The 14,008-nt window shown below is 41.5% G+C and overlaps 1 protein-coding gene across 1 annotated transcript; it reads left to right on the forward strand.

The window, feature by feature from the left end:
* The first annotated feature begins 788 nt into the window (after nucleotides 1–788).
* On the forward strand, nucleotides 789–8,010 carry LOC136496331 (zinc finger CCCH domain-containing protein 24-like). Its single transcript, XM_066491984.1, has 14 exons — nucleotides 789–1,321; nucleotides 1,718–1,810; nucleotides 1,898–2,176; nucleotides 2,276–2,348; nucleotides 4,017–4,149; nucleotides 4,221–4,374; nucleotides 4,488–4,571; nucleotides 4,885–5,007; nucleotides 5,657–5,818; nucleotides 5,900–6,034; nucleotides 6,163–6,258; nucleotides 6,431–6,919; nucleotides 7,293–7,336; nucleotides 7,615–8,010. The coding sequence occupies exons 1-14, from the start codon at nucleotides 863–865 to the stop codon at nucleotides 7,856–7,858; spliced, it is 2,568 nt and encodes an 855-aa protein (XP_066348081.1). The 5' UTR covers nucleotides 789–862; the 3' UTR covers nucleotides 7,859–8,010.
* Nucleotides 8,011–14,008: the final 5,998 nt, after the last annotated feature.

Below are 14,008 nucleotides of genomic sequence, written 5' to 3' on the forward strand. Positions count from 1 at the left end.
CTATACTCTAATTGTGATGAAATTTTTATGGTGGGCTAATTATTATATAATTGAACGCTAGTGTATGAGTATTTCCGTGCCCCTAAGCCTCTCTTCTAGATGGTAGTAGAGTGCACCTTGGATGGTTAGCTTATGGGCCATGCAAGGTTTAGATTTATGTTTTTCTATAATTAATTAATAGCTGCGGTTTCTATACTCTAATTGTGATGAATTTTTTTATGGTGGGCTAATTATTGTATGATTGAACTATAGTAAAAATTTCATACTCATTGAGTATGGAATTTTTACTAAAGTTCAAGCATGAGTATGAAATTTTCACTATAATTCAATCATACAATAATTAGCCCACCATAAAAATTTCACCACAATTGAACCATAGAAACTGAAGCTATGAATTAATTACAGAAAAACATAGATTTAAAGCAATGATAAAAAAATTGTTCTAAAGCATACCATATTATATGTTCACTGTGTAGATCTACTCATGTGGAGTCCAACAAAATTGGATTTTTATTTTATGATTTTTCTGTGATTTACTGTGTTTTTTTTTGAAGATTCAACCGAAATAAATGAAAAAGACAAAATCGCCTTTGAAAACCGATTATAACCAGTCAGGGAGGTAAAACGAACGGTTTTAAAAGTTCAGAAAGATGGTTTACCCGATTTCAAAGTTCTTGAATCAAAAACAAACTTCCGTAAAATTTGAGAAAGATAATGTGGATTTTTTTTCTCTTTCTCATATGAGAAAACAACAACTAACGGCCCACTTGCGCAAAAGGCCCAAGACGACAATTGCTTTCGCTGCGCGCTGCAACTGCAACCCTCCGTCTCCGTTCCGCGCACACATCCGCCCGCCGCCGCCATGGAGGACGTCCTGACACCGCCGCAGCAGCAGCCGGAACTCGCTGGAGAGAAGCGTAAGAGGGAGGAGGGTTCGCTGGATGCGTCCACCGAAGATGATCCATCAGCCCCCGCCTCCACCGGCAGTGCTGAGGATGCAGCCGGCAGCGGCGTCGCCCGGCACCCGATGTGGAAGACGAGCCTGTGCTCCTTCTTCCGCCGCCGCGGCGCCGGCGCCGAAGGGTGCAGCCACGGGGAGTCCTGCCGATACGCGCACACCGAGGAGGAGCTCCGCCCGCGGCCCGACGGCACCTGGGACCCCACCTCTGACCGCGCCAAGAAGCTCCGCAAGGTCGCCGCGGAGGCCCAGGAGGAGGCCGAGGAGGAGGTCACAGTGGATGAGCAGGCACTCGACAAGTGCCTCGTCGGGCTGCCCAGGGGGTGGTCAGCTGATAGGCTCAAGTCCTTCCTCCAGGACCAGGCAAGTAGTACTAGTGCTCAATTCCTTCTTGTTATTGGTTTTACTGGACACAGTGTCTCGTACTGTTAAATCTAGTACTATGCATTGCCCGTCGGCATCAACAACTAGAACTATACTTAATGCCAGAGCTCGAGAAGTTTGTTTATAATACATTGAAGCCTGAACCAATACTGATTTATGCTGAGTTCTATGAGTGAGTGTACGAGTGTTTTAGGCAGCTTAAGTGTGATTTGTATTGGTACGTGTAGTTAACTATCAACACCAACACATTTGGAGTCTCATGCAGCCAATTTTCCCCTTTTCCTTTCAAAAAGGAATAAGGATATTCATTCGCGAATCCTGTTACTATGCTGAGTTGCCAACCTAATTGTTACAAGTCAAATGATGGTGCTGCAGGAAATCTCGTATGCAACAGCAAAGAAGAAGAAGGGAATGACAGTTGGTTTTGTGACTTTTCAGAGTGTTGAACAACTAACGAATGCTGTTCAGGTAATTGTCCCTCTCTACATACTGTCTATTTGCTTGGGTGTCTAGGCAAGGCAAGGAACAATGACTTTTACCTCTTGAATTGGTTAGGTCCTTAAGGAGAACCCTTCTGGTGGAAAGGAAATAAAGATAGTAGATGCCAATCGTAGGTCCCATAAAAAAGTGCATGTTGAAGCACCTGTATCCAATACTGGAACAGCAACAGAAAATGGCAGTAGTCCTACTACTGCAGAGGAAACACCTGCGCCTGAATCTGATTCATCAAGTAAAAGAAGTGCCCGTGAAGCAGTTACTCCCCTTGCCCATATGACTTACATTGATCAGCTAGAACACAAAAAACAATCGATGGCACAGATACTGAAGAAACTTGTAAGGCCGATTTCATGCCCTTGTACTGTTCTAAACACTGATAAACAATGGTTTTACAGAAATTGCTAATCTCTCTTTTACTGTTCTAATCTAATGTAGACTCGCAATGCTAGGAAAGCTTGCCCACCTGCCATTCCCCTTCCTGATTGGGTTTTTAAATCAAAGGAAATCGGTAACCTTCCAAGCTTATTGTGTAACACTTTCACATGGTATTCTCAGTAATTGTGATAAGCTCTTATGTGGATGGCGATGGGTTGATCCAGCATCCATCATTGTCATATAGTTTATATTCTGCTTTGTGTTTCAAAAAGATTTCTTTACTAGTACTTTTTACCACCGCTCATCAAATACAATTACACTCATAGCTTGTTTTAGCTCTAGCCATATTTAGCGCTAGCTCTGCCCCTTATGATCCCCGTGCAGATTCTTTTAGACAACTATATATGGATGAAGATAATTGCATGCCATGCTTTATGTTGGATTTTTTTGGCAGAATGATTGGAATGTAATGCATATTTTGATATAAGCCATGCGGGATTGTGAGTAAACTGAAACAATCTTCATCCACGGAGGAGTTAAATCTATTGTTAAGGGACATGCATGCTAATGCTTACTTATTATTGCTGATAAGTAATAATGCAATCTCCAGTCAAAATAGAAGTATTAATCAGCAAATGCAAATAGTTATGCCATATGTGTATGTGCTGATGGCATGGTTTCAAAGTCAACAAGGTGACCCAAGGTGAGCTGGGTACGCCTTAACTAGACACCCAAGGTGAGCTGCGTCCGCTTGGACGCCTAGGTGACGCCTTTGAAACAAAGGCCAATGGAACAACTTCTTGTCCAATGTTTCTGTTATATATATATTTTCACTACCCTGAAGGGCGGGCTTGGTGCAAGCGGTAGAGTCTTACCGCCTGTGACCGGAAGGTCCCGGGTTCGAGTCGCGGTCTCCTCGCATTGCACAGGCGAGGGTAAGGCTTGCCACTAACACCCTTCCCCAGACCCCGCACAGAGCGGGAGCTCTCTGCACTGGGTACGCCCTTTATATATTTTCACTACCCTACGATGATTATAGCACATATTAATGTTGAAGACTCTTCCACGGAAGCACTGCTTCTATTTTTTAGGCTTCCATGACCCTATTATAAGGGCTGGACAAAAAGCTCGTTGAGCTGGATCGGTGGCTTGTTTCAAAAGTCCTCCGATTGGACTCGTTTTTCTTTTAAAATGTAAATGACTTAATTTTGAATAACTTTCAACTTCGGCTCGGCTCGTTAAGCTCAGCATGAAGTTGGGTCTCAAACAATTCAGGAGACTATGATAAATAAGATTATGCCAATTTTCAAAAAAGCTCGAAAAAAGGTGCAGTTGGCTCGATATTCAGGAGACGAACTCTTCCATGCTTCAATGATTCATATCAATAGCAGACAAGCTGTTAGAATCTCTAGGCAAAGACATATGAGACATGGTGCTGACTGCTGAGTGTAAAATGTGTGTCAGACATGCCTTTTCGTTTGGTTAAAAGTGAACATAAGTGGCATGCAATCCAACTCTTTACAAAATGCAGACAAATTCTAATATGTTTCACTTACCTGAAACATATATAAATCTGTTTTCGACCAGTGTCTGAGACTCTGCAATTTATCTCAAATATTTGGAACATGCTCTTCTCATTGTTCTGGCTTCTGAACATGGGGGGTCTGAAAAATTTGCTTTTTCAGCTTAACAGGATGCACTTATTGTGGCCTTTGCAACGACCTTTTGTGCTTTGCCTCTTGGTAATGGCCTTCTGGACTCTACTCCTTTTGGCTAAGTAACGGTCTGTTCAATAACCCAGGTGGTCTTCCTTGCAAGCTTGAAGGCATTTTGGAGTCCCCAGTTGTTAATGGATACCGTAACAAGTGTGAGTTCTCTGTAGGATATTCCTTAGAGGGCAAAAAGACAGTAGGATTTATGCTCGGAAATTTCAGGTTGGTTTCTCTTTCTCATTTTTTCACTGCTCTTAATTTCATTAATAATGACTGGTACAACATAATTCTAGGGAAGGTGTGACTGCCGTTGAGGAACCTGTCAACTGTCCAAATGTCTCAGAAATTTCCTGCAAATATGCTCAGATGTTCCAAGATTTTCTTCAATCATCAGGCTTCCCTTTGTGGAGCAGGATTGACAACTCTGGGTTTTGGCGCCAACTCACAGTATGCTCTCTAACTTCTCAATCCACAGCTAGATGCTTCTATTTTATGTTTATATTGGGATTTAGAACCAAGACTACTATAGAATTAACATTTTTACACTGGGATTGTTTTAGGTTCGTGAGGGAAGATGTCCAGCTGAAGCTGTTGTTTCACAGAATGCAGAATCACAAATATCAGAAGTCATGCTTATTGTGCAGGTTATTTAGAGTAAAACTTCACTTGTAGTGTCAACCTTAATGAGTCATAAATAGGGTGTTTGGTTTGAGGAACAAGTTAGTCCATTATCTCCAAATTCCTTACTTTTTTATTTGGTTTGTGAAATGGAATAGGTTGATCCATCATCACCTCATTCCTCACGAGCCAATAAAAGAATGGAGTCATTCCACCAAATTTGAGGAATGAACTCATGATGCACCACCTCATCTAGTATGGTTTGATTGCTCAAACCAAACACCCTACATTCCTAGTGGCTGGCCGCTGACACCCTATCAAACTTGCCTGTAATTTCAGGTGTGTTCAACAGGTGTTGATGAAGCTCTTATGAAAGAAGAGTTTGACAAGCTGTCTGCTGCCCTGATACAAGGAGCAGCAACATGCTCACCTCCCTTGCCACTGACAACTATTGTAGTGCAAGTAAAGTTTTCCCAGCTTCTTCAGAACTATGATTTGTGGCTGTTCTTATTAGCTTCATTTTTTTTCGCTTGTAAAGCGTATTGTCTGCTGTCCAGTAAAAGCTATAGCCCATAGGTGTTAATGACTTACTTTGTCATGGTTGTCAGGAATTTTGTTTAACATTTAGCTGGGAGCACTGAAGAGAGCTTGTAGCTTTGAACTGCACTTTTGTCTTTATATAATACTAATATTTGTATTGTCATGCCTAACACTGGGGCACTGGGCTCATTATTCATTTGTTTTTTAGTGGCTGTTTGGCCCATGTTGATTTAGAAATAATATTTTTTAGAAAATAGGCTTCATATTCAGGATATCTGATTTTAAGTTATTCAGCAGTGGAGAAAATTTGGATTGGAAACTGATTCATGAAAAAAAAACAAAGGTTGATATGTCATAAAGCTCATACTATTTGCTAGTTCTTTTGAATATCTTGATCTTTATCCTTGCTAACCAAACCAGATTTTATGTCGTTAAGCTCCAAAAATTGTGGTAAAATTTGAGATCAAACAGTATCCCTTAGAGATGTTACTTTCAGTTTATGTTGAAAAGTTGGCTGTCTATGTTGTACTTGAAATAATTAAAGAATAATGAAACCAACTTATGCATGCAGGATCATAAAGGGATATCAAATGCGGCACCTACTGATTGCCCACTGATCCCACTATTGGTACCAAAGGGAGATCAGTTGGATGGCACATCAGAAGATAAAACAAGAATCCATGATCACATAAGCAACTTAAAGTTCTCTATATCACCAACAGCTTTTTTCCAGGTCAGTAGCTGAAACAGCAAGTTATTGCTAATTGCCTTTTATGATTATAAATAAATCTTTTAATGGCACACAATTACACAGGTTAATACTCTTGCTGCGGAAAGATTGTATACCCTTGCTGGTGATTGGGCTAATCTCAAATCAGACACATTACTTTTTGATGTGTGTTGTGGGACTGGAACTATTGGCCTGACCTTAGCACATCGTGTTGGAATGGTGATTTCTTTTACACAATTTGTTATCACAACTACAGCTTGAGCCATTATTAACTTATTTAGGTTCTTGTTAGAGATCTCTGTTTCTTTGGAAGAATCTTTCTCAAATCTAGTTACTAATTTTGCCAGGTTGTTGGGATTGAAATGAATGAATCAGCAGTTTCAGATGCTCACAGAAATGCTCTTATCAATGGCATAAAAAATTGTCGCTTTGTCTGTAGTAAGGTAAGGCTCATATTCACTACATGAAACTGATGCCACATTGTCTGATTCTTAACTACCATCTTGTCTTCCTCTAAAAACTACCATAATGTCATCCTGTTCAGTTCCATTGACTTCCTGATCTATCTGCATGCTGAAATAATCTCATTTAAGCTCATGTGTTGGGATTCAACAGGCTGAAGATGTGATGGGGCCCCTTCTCACAGAATATCTTGGTTCACCACAGCAGCAGGCTGCAGCTTCTGAAAGCAATTCTGAAATCGATGATATAAACAAAAATGAGGATACGATTGACTGCAAAAGTTATGATGGTCAAAATATAGATAGTTCAAAGCAGACAAATGATAATGGTGAAGGTCAGCAGCGTATGGTCACGTCAGCTGATCATCCTACCTGTGCAAGCGACGAGGAGGTGGATGGGGTGAACAAAGTAGTTGATTGCAGTCATGATGAACACAATGTGGCTTCTGGTGAACAGAATTGTGAGAAAGCATCGTTGATCAATGATAAACCAATTGAGACATCAGATAATAGTTTGGAGCAAGGCAAGGCATGCCAGGATGGTTCTTCCAATCCAAACGACAATGTCCTTGCTGCTAATGCATGCCAGTTTAAGAATGTTGTTGCTATTGTAGACCCTCCACGTGTTGGTCTTCACCCTACTGTAAGTAAATCTCAGCCTTCTGCTGAATGATTGTAGTGAATTCCTGAAACAGTCTGTTTGTTGTTATTTTCCTGCTGTTACAGTGTAATGAGCTGGTGCTTGCCCCCTGTATTTAATCAAAGGGCTGGCTATCTTAGTTCATTTCTCTATATGCTCTGACCCTGTTCCTTAATTATCATTTGAATACTGAAGCTTCTTATTTGTCAAACATCTTCCCGTTTGTAGCTAAAACCTATTAGCCAACCAAAGCACTTGGGGGGTAGCACAATGATTTACTGGATTTACTTGCACTATGTTATAGTTTATAATCTGCTTCTTACTAAGATGCTAACCTTCATGGTGGATCATACTCACATTCTGAGTATCTTTATAGGTGATCAAGGCATTGAGGACGCATCCACGTATTCGACGTCTAGTGTACGTATTTCACATACTTGCATTGTACCATACTGTCTTAGTTGGACACAGTGGATTTTCTTACTTCTCTTTAAGCTAGAAGTTACTGGGAGCATATGCAGTGAAGTGTTTGCTGATGCTGAACTGAATTGTAATCGAGTTAGTGATGTCTGGTGGTTCCGTTCTGAAGATCAGGGGCAGATCCTAGTGTAGAGCTTCAACAAACATACAGCAGTGTCATGGATTAGTCTGTTACAGTTGTGAAACTCACTGCTTGTTTTTCTTTTCTTGTATCACAGGTACATTTCCTGCAACCCTGAGAGTCTAGTCGCTAATGCGATTGAGCTTTGCACCCCAACATCTGAGAAACAAGAGAAGAACAAAGGCAACCGAGGGTGGCGATCTATGAGCAGCGCCGGCCTTGCTCGGCAGAGGACGAAGTCGATGCCCAACTCTGAACCTTTTATCCCCAAGAGGGCAATGGCTGTCGATCTGTTCCCACACACACCGCACTGCGAGATGGTTATGCTTTTTGAGAGGTGAAGGGTGGTTATGCCTCAGATTCTTGTTAGAGATTTTGACCTATGTATGTGTCGAGGACCATATCAGTTTTTCCTCAATTTGGTCCATATATGTTGTAACTTACTAGTAACATCTATTTGATTGAGAAGCCATGACAGTTGATGGTTGCTGTTTGGGATTTGTGTTCTTTTGATAGGATCGGCTACTTTTTTTTTTTTTTTTTTTTTTTTTGCTGTTAAATGGATGCCATATGATTCACGTACTAAAATGTGTGCTAGTAGCCATACCTGCCGTAGCTTTTATATCGACGGTCCAACCTGGAGTGGCATCCTAGTCAGGGAAGAAAACCGTACACAAGTACTGGAGCTAGTGTTGGCCCAACTCCAGCAGCATTAGCAGTATTGTGACACTGATCTTTTTCTTCAATGTTTTACGAGTGGGTTTGCTCTTTTTTTTTTTTTTTTTGATCTGATAGGATTTGAGAGACAACGACATGTTCCTAATTGCATCATAAGCATGCTGTCTCATTTTAAGTATGATGTGTGCTCGCATTTGGCAAGAGTCCTTGCTAGGACTAAAGATGAATGTCGGCCATGCAGCTAAAAAAGGGTAAAATTAAAGCTGAATGATGATTTATGAGATAAATTATTGTATGATGAGGTGTTCACGGAGAGATTTATTGCTGCATACGATCATTTGCACCTTTCTCCAATAAAAGAAAAGCAGAAAAGCATAAACCAGTGCTCAAGTTGAAATCGAAATAGGAGAAATGGAGAAGAAAGCACTAGGTACTCTAGAATGAATGAGATAATCTTGTCCTTGAGAGACACTGTTATTGGTGATTGGTCAGGTTTGCTTTAACAGGGCCTACACAAAAACTAAACAAATATCTAACGTACGATCTGGTGCAGACACAGAGGATTTTCTGGAGCCAAAAAGTAAAGCAGAAAGCCGAAAATGAAATGATTCCTGGAGATTGAGTTGCAGTGGGTCCAGGCTGAGGAGGCATCCTATTCATATATCTGCTGCTGAAGTTAAGAGGACTCTGTGCCAATGCCGATGCCAATGCCAATGCCAATGCCTTCATGGAAAGATGGATGGGCGAGCGCGGCAAGAGTCGGACAAGTTCACAAGGCAGGCTGCTGCAGGCATGCGTCATGTTCGTTTAGACTTGTTTGACTTATAAGCCATGACTGAAAGTATCGTTGGTTGGTTTGATGTGAGAAAAAAACATTGTTCGTTGGCTAATAAGCCATAGTTTATATGCCAAATACGACAACACGAACAGGCTGATGAGCTTTAGGTGACCAGCATGAAAATTTTCATTCCATTTAATACACACTCCCATTGGCTGCTAGACCACAGGTTTCTTCATCCATAAATTCTGAGCCAACAACCGCTTGACTGCCGGTGGTGGTGGTGATGAATCACTACTCCCTACCATCATCACTGCTTGGCATGGCATGAAATGGACTATACCGACCACATGTCATGTGCAATCTGCAAAGTCAACCGCCCCCCCCCCCCCTTATCCCCAGCCAAAGAAAGTATACTTTGGACAAAATGTATACACAAAAAATATTAATAACTATCCTACTAGTACTAGATAAGTAACATTAGTACTAGATAAAAATTTATATTATACTTATCTAGAGTCAGATTTTAATGATATTTTCTATGAATTTGGCTAAACTTAAGATACTTTAACTATATAGTATCTATTTAGAGTAAAATGTTTATGATCTTGTATGATGTGAGGGAAAATCTCACTAGTAGAGAAACGACTTTTGATCCACTTCGAAATTTGACTTTAGTTCCGGTATTTTTCGCGTCCGGGACTAGAGAGACCTTTAGTTCTGGTTTGTAGCTCCAACCGGGACTAAAGGTCCCTGCCCAACGGCTACTGCGGCAGGCTTTTGCTGCAGGGGACCTTTAGTTCCGGTTGGAGCTACCAACCGGGACTAAAGGTTAACTTTTACTCTCGGTTGGTCCCTCCAACTGGGAGTAAAAGTCTACTCCCGGCTGGAGGCTCCGTCCGGGACTAGAAAGGGACCTTTAGTCCCGGTTGGTGTCTCTAACCGGGACTAAAGGTCCCCTCCTATATACCCCTTCTTCCTCCCCGAGCCCGAGCCACTTCGACCTCAGTGTTCTTGCTTCATCGTCGGCCTCTCTTCTTCCTCGTCGCCGGTAATCACAAGATTTCTTCGATTCCTCCATCGATTCTTCGGTTCTAAAGGTTACCTACTTTATACTCTCATGTTTCATCAGTAGCATATCTCATTTTGTGGACTAGATATATGTGGTTTTTTATGGTGGATTTTTTATTTGTAAGCCATTTAAGCTCAAAATCACTTTAAAGTTTTCATATTTGGATGAAGGAAGGTTAAAGTTGTTATTCAAAACTAGTATTCAACTTTCATTTCTAGCATGCATAGCACACTTCATGGTTTAGAGATATAGAGAATTTTAGAGTTTTTTTAATTTTATTTGTTTATAAAATGAGAAATTTATATTATATTAAAAATGAGTATAGAGAGTAGATGACAACTGTTTTCGGGTCTTTGGCCTCTCATCGGGTTCCAAAGCGACTGAGGCCGGACCTCCCTCTCATTGCATGCGGCAAGTGTGAGGAGAAGATTGTGATGGAGTACCGGGTGAGGAAGGAGTGTCCCAACAAGGGCCGTATCTTCTACAAGTGTCCGGATCGCAATGTGAGTTATTTTATCGCATTTGATGATTATGGTTAATTTATACATATTTTCATGATGATTGTGATTAAAGTTCTAATTTTTTGTTTTAATTTCAGTGGGATGGCACTGGATGTTCAGGCTGGTACTGGGAGGAAGAGTATGTTGAACACGTGCAAAACTCTCTTGCACAGGCGGCTATGACGGCTGATGAGGCAGTGATCCTGCGGAAGAAGCCCATAGATGTTGAACAAACACATGATCTGTCTGTTTTAGTTGGGATTGGTCGTGAAATCCTTATGCTGCTGAAGTGCATTTTAGCTTTAGTTTTTTAGTGGTAGTTGAGATTGTCTACATTGTGGCGAGACTTTTATAAATTAATACCTTGTGTGGTGGCATGCATGTCGTATAATTAACTAATTATGTTCTAGGTTTTAATATGGTATGTATGTCATGTGATGCAGATGAGCCGGCATTGAATGTACAATGCTGATCGCCGCTCCCAAGAGTTCATTGAGGGCGTGCATTCTTTCTTATGTGTGGCCGAGGCAAACAAACGCGATGGTTTCATGTGCTGCCCATGTGCCATATGTAAGAATTTGAAGTAATATGCTAGCTCAAGGAGTCTTCATTCACACTTGTTGAAGTCGGATTTCATACCAAACTATATTTGTTGGACAAAGCACGGAGAAACCAGGGTTGTAATGGAAGAAGGTGAAGAAGAACAATGGAACAATGATGATATTATTGCTGAATATGGTGCCTTCAATGATACTGCAATGGGGGAAGCTAAAGAAGAGGTAGGGGCAGAAGATAAGCCCGCTGATGATCTTGGTTAGGCCATTCGTGACGCACAAAGAGAATGCGAAAGTGAAAAGCAGAAGATCAAGTTCGAGCGCATGCTAGAGGATCACAAGAAATTGCTATACCCAACTTGTGATGCGGGGCAGAAAAAGTTGGGTACCACACTGGAATTGCTGCAATGGAAGGCAAAAAATAGTGTATCTGACAAGGGATTTGGGGAGTTACTGAAAATCCAAAAGAAGATGCTTCCGAAGGATAACTAATTGCCCGCCACTACGTACGAAGCAAAACAGGTAGTCTGCCCTTTGGGATTAGAAATCTAGAAGATACATGCATGTCCTAATGACTACATCCTCTATCGTGGCGAGGAGTACGAGAAGTTAGATACATGCCCGGTATGTCATGCATCACGGTATAAGATCAGGCGAGATGACCTTGGTGATGTTGAGGGCGAACGTCCCATGAAGAAAATCCTTGCCAAGATTATGTGGTATGCTCCTATAATACCATGCTTGAAACGTCTGTTCAGAAACAAAAACCATGCAAAGTTGTTGCGATGGCATAAAGAAGACCGTAAGGTAGACAATATGTTGAGACACTCTGCTGATGGGTCCCAGTGGAGAGCAATCGATAGAGAATTCCCAGAGTTTGCAAATGACGCAAGAAACTTAAGGTTTGCTTTAAGTACGGATGGTATGAATCCTTTTGGGGAACAGAGCAGTAGTCATAGCACTTGGCCTGTTACTCTATGTATCTACAACCTTCCTCCCTGGTTATGCATGAAGCATAAGTTTATTATGATGTCAGTGCTCATCCAAGGCCCAAGGCAATCTAGCAACGACATCGATGTGTACCTGAGGCCACTTGTTGAAGAACTTCTACTTTTGTGGAACAGACCAGGTGTATGTATGTGGGATGAGCACAAACAAGAGCACTTTGACCTACGAGCATTGTTGTTCGTAACAATCAATGATTGGCCTGCTCTAAGTAATCTTTCAGGACAATCAAACAAGGGATATAATACATGCACGCATTGTTTTGATGACATTAAAGGTATATTCTTGAAAAAATATCAAAAGGTCGTGTACCTTGGCCATCATCGATTTCTTCCTGCGAATCACCCCCTAAGAAAGAAAGACAAGCATTTTAAAGGTAAGGCAGACCACCAGACCAAGCCAGGCAACCAAACTAGTGAGGATGTACTCAATATGGTCAAGGATGTGAAAGTAGTATTTGGAAAGGCACATGGCAGCAAACCTATTTCGAACGACACCGACGGTCACACACCCATATGGAAGAAGAAGTCCATATTTTGGGAGCTACCCTATTGGCAAGTCCTAGAGGTCCATAGCGCGATCGACGTGATGCACCTGACGAAGAATCTTTATGTGAACTTGCTAGGCTTCATGGGTGTGTATGGGAAGCCTAAGGACACACTTGAAGCATGATAGGACATGCGGTGTTTAAAAGAACAAGACAACCTGCATCCAAAGAAGACAGATGATGGACGCCATTACTTAAGTCCTGCCAGCTACACTCTTAGCAAAGAAGAGAAGGAAAGCGTGTTTAAATGCCTAGCAAGCATCAAGGTACCATCTGGATTCTCCTCGAATATAAATGGTATAATAAATGTGCCAGAGAAGAAATTCCTAAACTTAAAGTCCCATGACTGCCACGTGCTCATGATGCAATTGCTTCTAGTTGCATTAAGAGGACTTCTACCTCCAAATGTACGTCTAGCCACCGTGAAGCTATGTGCATTCCTCAATGCAATTTCTCAGAAGGCAATCGATCCAATGGATCTAGCTAAACTATAGAATGATGTGGTTCAATGTCTTGTTAGCTTTGAGTTGGTGTTCCCTCCTTCCTTCTTTAATATCATGACACACCTCCTAATTCACCTGGTCAAGGAGATTAGCATTCTCGGTCCTGTGTTCCTTCACAACATGTTCCCCTTTGAGAGGTTCATGGGAGTCCTAAAGAAATATGTTCACAACCATGCTCGACCAGAAGGAAGCATTGCCAAGGGCTATGGAACAGAGGAGATCATTGAGTTTTGTATTGACTTTATTCCCAACCTTGACCCGATTGGTGTTCCTGAATCGTGACACGAGGGGAGACTAAGTGGAAAGGGGACACTAGGGAAGAAACCATATATTGGTACGTAGGACAATTATTTTAATAAAGCACACTACACAGTTCTGTAAACTCCTCCTTGATGGATCCGTATATCGAGACACATGAAGAGTTGCTCTGATCCTGAGTTTCTAAGGAAGTCTAAAGCTTGGATTATGCGTCAGCACATGGAAACTTTCAGCGACTGGTTGCGAAAAGAATGTCAGGGTGATGAGAGTATTGATGAGCAACTGTATTTGTTGTCTAGGCAGCCATCGTGGCATATCCTCACATATAAAGGGTATGAGATAAATGGAAATACATTTTACACAGTAGCCTAAGATAAAAGGAGCACCAACCAAAACAGTGGTGTCCGCATAGATGCCACCGACCCTAATGGAAATAAGCAAACATATTATGGCCGCATAGAGGAGATATGGAAACTAAACTATGCACCTACTTTTAAGGTACCTTTGTTCAAGTGCCAATGGGTAAAGGCGACTGAAGGTGGGGTAGCAGTCGACAATCAGTATGGAATGACAACCGTGGACCTCAACAATATTGG

This window comes from Miscanthus floridulus, chromosome 12 (genome assembly GCF_019320115.1).
Source record: "Miscanthus floridulus cultivar M001 chromosome 12, ASM1932011v1, whole genome shotgun sequence".
NCBI classification, from domain to species: domain Eukaryota; kingdom Viridiplantae; phylum Streptophyta; class Magnoliopsida; order Poales; family Poaceae; genus Miscanthus; species Miscanthus floridulus.

What these genes read in the sequence shown, in the direction of transcription:
- LOC136496331 (XM_066491984.1), top strand. Translation starts at nt 863, where the DNA reads ATGGAGGACGTCCTGACACCGCCGCAGCAGCAGCCGGAACTCGCTGGA. An exon ending in GGTTTTGGCGCCAACTCACA is followed by an intron (nt 4,375 to 4,487) that starts GTATGCTCTCTA and finishes GGATTGTTTTAG; the next exon opens with GTTCGTGAGGGAAGATGTCC. An exon ending in TGACAACTATTGTAGTGCAA is followed by an intron (nt 5,008 to 5,656) that starts GTAAAGTTTTCC and finishes TTATGCATGCAG; the next exon opens with GATCATAAAGGGATATCAAA.